The sequence below is a fragment of the Talpa europaea genome (genome assembly GCF_964194135.1).
Source record: "Talpa europaea genome assembly, chromosome: 1".
Taxonomy (NCBI): domain Eukaryota; kingdom Metazoa; phylum Chordata; class Mammalia; order Eulipotyphla; family Talpidae; genus Talpa; species Talpa europaea.
Genome location: NC_140073.1, coordinates 6,039,824 through 6,051,230, shown reverse-complemented (window position 1 = coordinate 6,051,230; position 11,407 = coordinate 6,039,824). Strand labels below are relative to the sequence as shown.

At 61.1% G+C, this 11,407-nt stretch overlaps 2 protein-coding genes across 3 annotated transcripts; one reads left to right on the top strand and one right to left on the bottom strand.

Moving 5' to 3' along the window:
- Positions 1-155: 155 nt before the first annotated feature.
- EML3 (EMAP like 3) lies at positions 156-8,904 on the bottom strand (the record flags this gene model as incomplete). 2 transcript variants are annotated; one of them, XM_084235357.1, is made up of 22 exons in its annotated part: positions 156-580; positions 657-787; positions 1,082-1,180; positions 1,658-1,745; positions 1,871-1,968; positions 2,039-2,127; positions 2,560-2,627; positions 3,051-3,182; positions 3,271-3,396; positions 3,482-3,648; positions 4,032-4,173; positions 4,338-4,493; positions 4,838-4,933; positions 5,154-5,264; positions 5,350-5,419; positions 5,593-5,763; positions 5,985-6,108; positions 6,276-6,343; positions 7,351-7,464; positions 7,559-7,819; positions 7,897-8,068; positions 8,883-8,904. In XM_084235357.1, the coding sequence occupies 22 exons, from the start codon at positions 8,902-8,904 to the stop codon at positions 383-385; spliced, it is 2,703 nt and encodes a 900-aa protein (XP_084091483.1). In that variant the 3' UTR covers positions 156-382. The 2 variants fall into 2 exon arrangements, with proteins under 2 accessions (XP_084091483.1, XP_084091484.1); XM_084235358.1 differs by having other exon boundaries at positions 7,559-7,816.
- A 556-nt stretch (positions 8,905-9,460) lies between these two features.
- On the top strand, positions 9,461-11,209 carry ROM1 (retinal outer segment membrane protein 1; the record flags this gene model as incomplete). The annotated part of the gene is given in 9 exon segments (XM_084253908.1): positions 9,461-9,898; positions 9,901-10,002; positions 10,005-10,049; positions 10,052-10,131; positions 10,135-10,292; positions 10,629-10,696; positions 10,699-10,811; positions 10,815-10,877; positions 10,991-11,209. Coding segments are annotated over 9 exon segments (996 nt in total). The 5' UTR covers positions 9,461-9,750.
- Positions 11,210-11,407: the final 198 nt, after the last annotated feature.

Below are 11,407 nucleotides of genomic sequence, written 5' to 3'. Positions count from 1 at the left end.
GGGTTATTTGCAAGCGGCTTTGCGTACAATTTGCATGGCTGGTCTAAGCTCCCTTACCCATTCCGCACGGCCCTTTACCTTGACCCCCACCCCGACAGGGCCCGGGAGGCGCCGGCCAACCCCCACCCCCAAAATAACTGAGAGGCGACTCTGCTTTTGGTTTATTGCCCCTCAGCTGGCAGCGGGAGTCAAAGTTCAGGCTGGGGCTGCCCAGCGCGGCCAGCAGGTCTATACAGTGTGTGCAGGAGCGCGGGTCGCCCCCTCCAGGGGAATGCGCGATCAGGAATGTCTCGAAGTCCAGGAAAGGGTCGGCCCCGGTCCCAGGGGATTTCGGGTGCAGCGCAGCCGCCCCGCGGGGCCGGCATGTCCCGTCGGGTCTAGATCAGACGTCGAGAGAGGAAGCGGGGGACAGGGAGGGGGTTCGAGAGGGCGTAGTGGGCCCCGCGCCCCCCGCGCTCAGCACTCGCCACTGGAAGATGCTGGCGTCCTTGCCGCCCAGCGAGATGAGGTGCGAATCGTCGTGCGTGAACCGGACGCTCGTCACGTGGCTGCCGTGGCCGCCGTACACGAGGCTCGGTGCCTGGGCGAGAGGGAAAGTCGAGTCACGGGGGGTCTCGGAGCCCGCGGGCCCGCCCCCGCGGCCCCGGAGGCCTCACCTTGGCGCGCGCGCACGGGTACTGGAAGAGGTGCACTTTGCAGAAGTCGTCCGCCACGGCCACCACGCGCTCGTTGTGGGAGCGGCACAGGGAGTTGATGTCGGTGCCATCTGAGCCGTCGGGCCACACGCCTAGCACAGCGGCCGGCTCAGCCCAGCTTCCCTTCCCCCCTCTCCTCGCCCCCCCCCCCAGCCGCGGCCCAGGGCCAGTTTCCTAAGCTTAGGCCACCGCGGCCACCCACCCACCCACCCACCCGCTGCGTTCCGGGAAGCCCTTCTCGGTCCCAAGGCCAGAGGGGCCTCCAGGACTGGTGCTGCCAGTTTCTCGCTGCTGCCCACCACTCGACCCACGCCCAGCATTCCTAGCCTGGGGGGTTCCCCAAGTCTTCTGCCCGCCCCTCTGCGGCGTCGTGCACCCCTGCTCACCGTAGACGTGGAAGCCCAGCACGCAGGTGTAGGTGGCCCACTCCCGGTCTCGGCTATCATAGCGATTCCTCAGCAGCTTGCAGCCTCCAGTCACATCCCCTGGGAGAAGGAGCCCACCCAGCACAGCTCACTCGGCCCTGGCCCTCCGTTGGGAAGATACCCGAAGGCCAGGTTGGGAAAACTGGCTTGAGGCCGTGACCTGAGAGCTGATCAAAGCCTGGGGTAGAACTTCCTAGCAGCTCATCTCGTCCTCCTCCCTAGATCAATCAGTCCCTCCGTGCCTGTCCTGAGAAACTTTGCCAAGTAATCTTTTCCAAGTGCATTTTTCAACTCGTTCATGGCCTTGTGAGAATAAAATGTGGTATAAAACTGGGTGGGGTTTTTCCCCCCCAAATCACAAAATTTCTCCTCTGTAATTCCAGCTCCATTTCAACCACTGTTTCCATCACCCTAGCTGTCACCCTGGAGTTGGATCTCCCCATCTTTTCTCTTTCATCCCCTCCCAGCCAGGAGCCCCGCCCTCCCACAAGTAAAATCCACCACAAGCACTGTCTGCCCACACCCCTCCCCACTCACAGTAAAGGATCTCATAGTCCCCAGAATTGGACATAATGAAGTTCCCATCCTTAGACCAGTCAAGGTGAGTGATGAAGCTAGAGTGACCCTAGGAGCAAGGATCAAGAAACTAAAAATACACCCCATTTTCCACCCCCACCCGCGAAACACATTAGCCGCCTTGGATAAGTTTCCCTGTATATCCAGCCCCACCCTGCAACCCAGCTTCCTCACCACACAGCGGCCAAAGCGGCTGGACTTGGCGCCGTCACTGGAGACACTATAGATGTAGATCATGTTGTCATGGGAACCGATGGCCAGGTATAACCCATCTGCAAAAACAGTCACTCAGCAGGGGCAGAGCCAGGTATGGTCTGGGTCCGTGGTGGCGGGAGCTCCCACCTGGGCTGTACCGGACCACTGAGAGCTGCTCGTTCCCGTCGGTGGCATCGGACACGATCTCTCTGGTCTCTGTGTCCAAAACCAGCCACCTGGAAGGGAGGCAGGGGAGACACAGGTGTGAGGAGACCAGTCCTAGGCAGGGTGAGGGTAGCGAGTCAGAGTGGGAGAGTCTCAAAGACACCCACAGGTGCCACGGCATTCTTAGGCTGGGAAGTGTGAAGGGCCCGAGGGCAGAGAAAAGCTGAAGGGTGACCACCAAGGCGTGGTGGAGTCGGTGAGCCTGGCGCTTCCTAGAGTTAGGCTCCCCTGCAGCCCGCTTGTTCTGCGGCTTCTCTAACCTGAGCCACCACCTCCCCCCTCCCAGAAAGGGAGGGGGGAGGGAGTCACCATAGCCCAGTAGCTAGCTGGGCCGCTGGGAGAAGCACTGAGGTGCAGTTAGGGCTCCTCCCCCCTCCCCCCTTAACAGCAATGCTTCTCATACCTCCTGCTTTCCCCTCCCAGGAGCGCTGGATCCCTCTCACCTCCCCGTGTTCAGTCCTACAGCCACAACTGCCCCACTGGGGTGGAAGTCAGCACAGAGACCAGTCTCCTGGGAGGGGGAGAAGGTGAATTCAAGAAGGTGCATATCTAACAAGGGATCCAAGTCGGACACCCTGGCATCTTCGTAAGAGCCAAGCCACCCTCTCCTCCCAGAGCGGAGATGGGAGCAGAGGGAGTCAGGGCGGCTCTGTAGCCTCAACAGGGCTGACACTGAAAATAACAACCAAAATTGAAGCCACCTGCTGGGTCGGCGATTAGCCATTAGTTAAAGGATCAAAGGAACTGGGGGCAGCGGGGGAGGCTCTGGGGTGCTGGGCAGTGCTCAGGGGGCCCCCCCGGAAGCATTGTACAGCAAGAATAGTAGCCAGCACGTACCAGTACAAACTGGGGAGCAGAGAGAAAGGAGAAGGGAGTGGTGGTGGCCCGGAGTCTTGGTGGGCGTGGCAAGGGGATCCGGGAACGGGAGCTCTACCTTGAGGTCGATGCTCCAGGCCAGCGCGTGGCCCTCCCCGTCCCACAGGCAGAGCTGCCGGTCATGGCCGCAGGTGAGGAAGCAGTTTCGGAAGGGATGAGTGCAGAGCCCCCAGAGCTCATCGGTGTGGCCCTGCAGGAGCGCTGGCTGTCACCTGGGCCCCTCCCCAGCCACGCTGCCCTCCTCCCTCCTCCCCAGCCCCGGCAGGCAGGGAGCCAACCTGGATTACAGGGGAGAAGCCCTGGGCCAGATCTCCCCTCAGCAATGCGTTTTTCGTGGTTCCCACCAGCAGCTCAGAGCCCAGGCCCTCCGCAATGGCCCTTACGGCCCCAAAGTGGTCCGGAATCTGCAGAGTGCGGCAGAAAGTCTGGGTTCCGCGGGCCTTTCCTCTTCCCCTTCCCTCCCTCCCATCACTGGAGTCCAAGCCTTACCTCAGCCTCCTGGAGGGCCACCAACCCGGGCGCCTGCTGGGAGGGTCCCCACTGTACCAGCCTGCGGTCCCGCCCTCCACCACTCAGCACAGTCCCATCCCGCCGGAGACACAGGGCAAAGATGGACCCTTCGTGAGCATGGGCCTGGGCCACAATCCCATAGGTCTCTGTTGGCAAAGTCTTGGGTAGGTCATGCTCGTGGAGGGCAGGCAAGTGGGAGAAGGGGGTGGCCTGGACGGCCACAGCAGAATGGCGACTCCCAGCCACATTGCAAATGCTGTCTCCGACCCTCAGCCTTTACAGACAGGACAGCTGAGGCTCAAAGAAGGGAGGTCACTTCCTAAAAGCCAGATGCCTAGTGGCAAAACTGATATTTGAACCCAGGGTCCAGCAAACTCCAAAGTCCCAGCCTTTCCCCTTTGTCATGCTGCCCCCCCCACCCTGTTACTAGCCCCCTAGAGAACAATCAACTCTCAAGAGAAATCCTGGTCTCTGTTTCCACAGACCCGCTGTGGAACTGGACTTCTCAATGCCACCCCCAACCACATACCTTTGGCCCCACCCCTGCCTGGGGTCCTGGAATCTGAGGGGCTCCTCCCCCAGGTGAGAATGTTCCCCTCTGAGTCACCCGTGAGAATATCTCCATCAGGGAGGAACACAAAGCAAGGGATAAACTTGGGTTTCTTGTATTTCTAGGGGAGAGGCAAGCAGAGGGCAAAGGTCAAGGGAAGGGCTAAGACTAAACTTCACTAGCCCCCAGGGGTTGAGTAGCATCAGGGGCTTAGGGGCTCAGGCCAAGTCTTCCATCTCTCTCGTTGCCTCCCTCCTCCCCAACCTTCGCCCATCTACGCCTCACCCCGAAGACACCCTGCTTCCGAGTGAGGGTCCCATTTCCAGGGACCCCTGTTCCGCCACTCCAGTTCCAGAAGTGGACGTGGGATTTCCCGCTGGTGACAATGCAGCTGCTGTCACGAGGGCTGAAGCCAACGGCCAGAACTGAGTCATTTGTACTCTGAAGGGAAGAGACAAGATTCAGACCCGAGCCCTGAACTGACCCTTCAGTTTGCACGTGACCTTGGGCCTGCAGAAGTCCAGAAGCCCCAGGACAACTCTTCTTGAAGGCCCTGGTGCCCAAGAGCAGTCTCTCCTGACTGAGTGCCCCAGAGGATAGCTCATACATTGTCCCCTTGTGATCAGAACTTCTGTAGCCCCTAATTCACAGTCTAGGAGAGGCGTGGAGGCATGTCCCAGTCAGACAGGAAGTCAATGTAGGGGTGAGTCTGAGGCTCTCTGCCCTGCCCCAATCCCACCTCCCCAGCCTCAGTGCCCCTCCAGGCCACCTGGACACCACCGCACCTTGATCTCAGCCAGCTTCGTGCCACGCCCGCAGTCCCACACAGACAGCATGTGCTCGTTGGAATCATCTACCACACAGAGAAAAGCGCCCTGGTCCTGAGGGTGGGGGACATGTCAGAGAGCTGAGGGAGGCCCGGAGCTCTGGGGTTCGTGGTCATTAGTCAAGGGGGGGTTGAGAAGGCAGGAGAAGTGGACACATGTCCCCTTTCTCAAGAGAACAGGTTGGGCAGGGCTCAAGAAGGCCGCAACTCCCCAGGCTGCCCGGTGAGTGCAAGAGAGGGGCTCACACACACAGAAGTCTTGGGAGTCAGCTCACCGCGATGGAAAAGGCCAGGGCCCCCACGCCCCGCTCGAAGGCCCCCAACCCTATCTCCTGTAGCTTCAGCAGCGTCTCAGAGTCCCAGACGTGAACCACAGGCTGCAGGGGCTGGTGGAAGGAAGGGGTCAAGGACCTGAAGGAAAGCTGGGCTGGAATTTCATCCTGTCCACCCAGTGTTGGACCTTGGCCTTACCTTCCCATCCTTATCCACTCCAGCTGTCTGTCCTGAGGCAACACGCACACCATCAGGGTGAACAGCCAGGCTAAGGTAGAAAGAGACACACTAGCGAAGGGAAGGGGCCGGTCTCTCAAGACCACCCAGGCCACCTTCTCTCTGCTGGCAAAGCAGCAAGGCAAGCCTTCCCTCCTCCTCTGTACCTCTTCCCACCAAGCTTCCCACCCCTTCCCCAGAGCTGCCCACTCCCAGACCCCTCACCATCGAACACAGTCTGTGTGCCCTCGGTAGTGTCTCTGGCCGCCGCCTCCAGGGCCCCCTGGGCCTCCCCCAGGCCGGTACAGCACCACCACACAGGCAATAAAGTAGACCACCTCCCCAGAGCGCAGCACAAACAGGTTAGAGCGGGAGTCACGACCCCGGTACCCATAGCTGGAGGGGGGGTCATGGTCAAGGAAAGGGTCAGATCAAGGGGAGGAGGCAGAGGAAGAGGGGAGAAAGACAGGTTGTCTGGCAGCGCCCCTGGTGGGAAGACAGCAGGGGAGGATTCAGAGGCTCCCTGACCAACAAACCCAGGAGGAAACCATAAAGAAGCGGGTAGGAATCCCAAGATGGGCAAGGTGGATCTCGTGGGACTGGAGGGGGCAGGATACACCCAGTCAAGGCTGAGGGTCTCCGGGGGTGGGCCGCTGGGCAGCTCCTCAAGGCTGCGGATGCCAGACGGGATGTACATGGTAATGGGGCGGCCGCGAAGGAACATCTTCACTGAGATGCCCTCTACAGAGAGAAGGCGGGGGTCAACACCACCCTGCAGCCTCCCTCTCAGGACAGCCAGAGCAGAGCTCGCCCCACCATGCCTCACAGGTCCCCCAGATTAGCTCTTGGGGCTGTAGCCCAAACCCTAACTTCATGCCCTAAGTTCTTCCAGACCTCTCTGTACATACCCAAATTGTAATTGCTCCTCCGAGATCCAGGCCCCCCGGGGCTGGAGAGGGGGTCTTTCCCCCCACGGCTGTTGGTAAGAAAGAAAAGCAGAGGGGTTGGGGGTCAAGTCCCAAGAAGGAAGAGGGGAGGGCTGGGACACAAGACCACAGTCTCCTCTGCAGGCTTTCAGTTTGCATGGGAAGCAGTCAGAGCCCTAGAGCAGAGACTTTGAGCTCCATTAAAGGAATGAGAAGACTGAAGGGATGAAAGCTTGTAAAGGCCCGAAGGCCAGACTAAAGGCCAGAAAGATTGTAAGAGGCAGTGTGGGTGGCAGGGTGGAGCCCTCTGTTCTAGACCATCAGGCTCTGGGCTTTTTCATTTCCATCTGTAAAATGGGTCCAAAGTGAATCCACAGTGTACACCAGCCCTGCTTCCCTGAGACCTCGGAGCTAAGCAAGGAAGCCCTTGTCTCCCAAGAGGAAAGTGACAGGTGAATTTGCGATATCACTATCATTAGAGGATAATAAGGTGATAATGGCACTTCAGAGAATCCAGGTCAGCCAAGGTTAGGGCTAGGAAAGAGCACCCAGGTGTCAAGGGACAGCTATGCTCCTCCTTGCTCTCTAGGCGTAAAGTCTGATAGATTGGGGGGTGGAGCAGGAGGACTGAAAATTTAAGGCCAATCATCCATGAAATCATGGGAGGTTTTGGAAAAGTTCCTTGGAATCTCAAAAGTTATGGTCCCATGTGACGGAACAGGCAGGGGAACTGCAGTCAGGAAGAGTGGGTCATCTTGGCTCTAGCTATGTGTCCCCAGGTAAATGACTTACCCTCTCTGAGCCTGCCTCTTCACCTGGACAATAAACAGCATGAGACAACCAACCCCCCAAGATGTCGTGGGAACTGAATGACATGGAGGTGGTTGAGGGTTTAGCCCAGAGCCAGGTATACAGCAGACACCCCAGGAATGCTTGTTCCCTTCTTCCTGTTGGGCAGTGAGGTCCCCCCACCCCATCCCGGGAAGTGAGGTGAGGGGTGTGGAAAGTCATAAGTTTGTGCCTGGGGCGGGGTGGGTTGAGGGGGTACCTTGCCCACCTCTCTGTGCTCCCTGACCGCAACAGCAGGTTGGCTGAGGAAGCTGCCTTGCGGGAGAGTTTCTGTCGAGGCCGCTCGGAGGGGGCTGAGGAGGAGGAAGAATTCCTCCATGGCCTGGAAGGAGCATAATGAGGGGATGAAGGTCATTCCCTCTAACCATGCTCCTCAATCCTCCCAGCCCTCCTGGCCTCTGACATAGGACACTTACCCGTCAGCGCGTTGTGGGGGTTGACCAAGCCTGAGGACCCCTGGGGGGCCAGGGGAGCCAGTGCCACTGCTGCTGCTGCCTCCTCCTTCAGACTGGGCCCCACTGGGCTCTTCACTGCCCCCTTGAGGGGCTGGGGGCCCATTACTCAGGCCATGGGGTCCAGGAGATGGCTCCATCTCCACCTCTATTTCTGTCTGGGTACCCCGGCTCACCAAGGAAGGGCCACATGTGGGCGGCAGTCCTGGGGGTACTGCCGGGCTGCTGAAGAGACAGTGACTTCACCTGATGCCCCTAGAGGCCTCAGGAAGGCAGAGGATGAGGGTGTGAGGTGCTTGTACCTGTCCCTGGGAGAGGTCCTGGTGCCAGCGCCCTGCGGGGAGGGAGGGGGCGCCTGCAGCCGCAGCAGGCGGAGGGCTTCAGCCAGCGCTGCCTTTACCAGCTCCATCTCCTCCTCCTGCACCTGAAGCCGCCTGCTTAAGGACTGCAGGGCCTCCTGAGCAGGGCCCTCACCTGGACAAGGGTCAAGAAGCTCTCAGAATGTGCCCACCACCTGGGGGAAGGGCTGAAGGGATTCTGTCTCCCCCCAGCTTAGCATCTGTCCAAGGGAACTGCCCCCCTCAAACAACCCGAGGCTTGGAGACTGGTGGTAGAGGATCAAGGGCCTCCTTCTGGCAGGGCAGGAGAGGAACCTGGCAAAGCTCCCTTCCTGCTGCTGTCCCAGCCTCCGCAGAGACAGGGAGTACCATGGAGTACCAGGGGGAAATATGGAGTACTGCCCAGGAACGTGGGAACCACAGAAGGAGGCGCAGTACTGGAGAGGCCCGACAGGGCCCGCCCCGAGCGAGCGAGAGCAGGTCTCCAGGGAAGGTAGAGTAGGGGAGAGAAACGGACAGGATAGGGGACATCGGCAGTCTTCCCGAAGACTCGGAGGAGAGAACTGCAGTGACAGGACAGAGTAGCAGTGGAAAGCAGAGTCCTAGAGAAGATTCCAGATTCACAGTGAGGGTCTGAAGTGAAAAGATCCGAAATACCGGGAGAATAGGCCTAGATTAACAAGGGGTGGTGGGGGGAGGAAAACATCCAGGGGTGCGGGGTCCAGCGTCCCGCGGGGAGGGGGTGGCATGACGTTGGGGAAGTCCGAAGTGACAGCGGGAGGACACGAGGAACTCGGGAGAGCGACCTGAGGAGCGGCGGAGGATGCTCCGAGCCCCCGGGGGCCGAGGAGCCCGCAGGGACGCCACCCGACAGCCGTCGGGCACTGGCAGCGCCCCATCAGCCGGGCGCTCCGGGAAGGGGCACGCCGCCCGCCCCGCCCCGTACTCACCGGGCCCCCCGGCCCCGTCCATCGGCCCCCGGCTTGCTCCGAGCGGCGGCGTTGGAGGAGGCGTCTAAGCCGCCGGGGCCATGGCTAGGGAGAGGGGAAGGGGAAGCACCCCGGGACGCGCGCGAAAAGGTGCCGTGCCACCCCCCGGGGGCGCTGTCGGGCGCGGGGAAGGGCCTGGAGGGGGCGCTGTGGGGCGGGGGCCGCAGACTCCGGGGCCCGCGGGGGCCTCGGAGTCTCCCGGGGCCGCTCTCGGCTCCCGGGGGTGCGGTGGCGGGACCGTCCCGGGCCCCAGCGCCGCTGCACAAACAGGCGCCGGACGCGGAGCCGCCAGGAAGCGCGGGAGGGGGGCAGGGCCGGGGTGGGGGGCCGGGCCGCCTGGTAACCCCTCCCTGTCCGGGCCTCGCGGCTCGGCACGGGGGCGGGGCCACCCCGCTGACCCCAGGCCCCTCCCGGCCTCCGCCCCTCAGGCCCTTCCGGATCTCCGCCCCCGAGGTCCCCAGGGACCCGGGAGGGAGCCCTGACCCCGACGTCCCGCGCCCCAGACCCTGGCCCCTCGGAGCAGAGCCGGCCAGCCCGCCCCACTTCCGCGAGGGGCCGGGGCGGGGTCACGGGATGGGCCCTCGGCCCGGGGGCGGGACTCTTCCTACCGAGCCGGGCCACGGCGGCGCGAATTGGGTCTGGCAGGAGACGGGGGAGCGGGTTATTAAGGCTGGGGTGGGCAGATTCCCAGGGTACTGGGGTCAGAGTGGCATCAGCCCAGCTCCAGCCGGGTTGGGCTAACTCATCATCCTGCCCTGGCTGACACCCAACACCGACCCCACAGCTCTGCACTCCCCTGGGCAGAGATGCGAGATGGCTCCAGCCCCGCATGGCTCTGGCACAGAGGCTCTGGTTCTTCTCTTGGCTGCTGGTGCTGGCTGGAGGCCTCACACTTCTCGGTAGTGGGCACCTCCTGGCCCAGCTGTGTCACCTTGGCAAATTCTTGGCTCCCTCCTGTGCCTTCGATACCCTGCCCCAGTTGCCCTGGCAGCTGGTGCAGTGGCTCTGGGCACAGGTCTGGTGGGTGTGGGAACCAGCAGGGCCAGTCTGGGTGCAGCTCAGTACCCTTCCTGGCAAGGGGTTCTGGCCCATCACTGTTGGCTGGCACTGCCGGGGGCGTAGGGTTCCTGTCCTCGCCCTGGGGCTAGCCCTGGTTTTACCTGGAAGTCTGGATGCTGGCCTAGAGGGCCTGGGCATTGCCTTGGCTCACTAGAAGGACACAGAGATGCCCGGACACTGGCACGCCAAACGGCTGTTGGATGAGCTACAGCTGTGGCACCATTGCTGTGGGCACCATGGGTACCAGGGTTGGTTTGGGGTCCAGTGGGTCAGCAGCCATTACCTGGATCCCAATGACCAGGATGTTGTCAAGTGAGTGATCTGCTTTGCCCCCCCACCCCTGCTCCTTCTCCCTTGATACCCCACCTTGCCCCATAAGCAATAAACAAGGCACAGTGACTGAGAGCACTGGTCACAGTTGTGCCATTTATTAGCTTTGTGATCAAGGCAGGTACTGGACCTCTCCAGGTAGTGTCCTTGGTGAGTAGAGGTGGTAACAGTATGTACATGGCAGAGTTGTGAAGACAAATGGAAGACCCACGCCTGGAATGTAGTCAAGCAGTCAGTAAATGTCTTGCCCCTTCTCTCTTCTCAGCCGGTGTCCTGCAGCCTCTCTCCAGACAGACACCCCGGCCCCTCCCTCTGCAGCCGGATGCAGAGCAACCTGGAAGGCCTCTCTCTAATCGATGGTGTCCCATTCTCCTGCTGCAACCCCCACTAGCCCTGCCTTGCCTGCAGAACCAGCTTTCAGACCTCCACACCCACCCCCTCTTCGATCCCCAACCACCCAACCTACTAAACCTCTGGGCCCAAGGGTGCCACGGGGTGCTGTGAAGGCACCTGCAGGGGTTGGTGAATGCGCTGGGCAGCACATTGGCTGTCACCTTCCTGCTGCAGGTGAGTCAGCAAAGTGTCTGCCCGCCCTCATCTGGGTCCTTGCTGTTCCCACCCCCCGGGGTACTTTGGAACTGCTGACCCTCACTGACCTTTTTGCCCCTGCTTTCCCATAGACTCTAGTGCCCCTGGGCCTGTGCTACCTACACATGGCACTGGAGGGGCTCGGGAGAGTCTTCGATGGGGAGGGAGAGGCCCAGGGCTATCTCCTTCCTGGTGGGCTGAGAGACAAGCTGAGGGCAGCATGGCTGGCAGGAGGGGCTGCCCACAGGCCAGCACCTGAGGAGGCCCCAGAGGAAGAGGCAAGTCCTAAGGAGAGTTTACCTGAGACCTAGTGGAGGTAGGGGGCGGGGAGGGACAACACTAGAAACCTCATCTCAGAACTCCTTGCCAAGGCTCTAGGTTGGGGACTGGGTGCCTGGAATTCGTGGGGTTAAGCAAGCTCGATGGGGTAGAAGAGAAAACCTAGTGTCTGAGGATCTAACCCCTGCAGCCAGAAGCAACCAGAGACAGGAAAAGCAGGGTGACAGGAA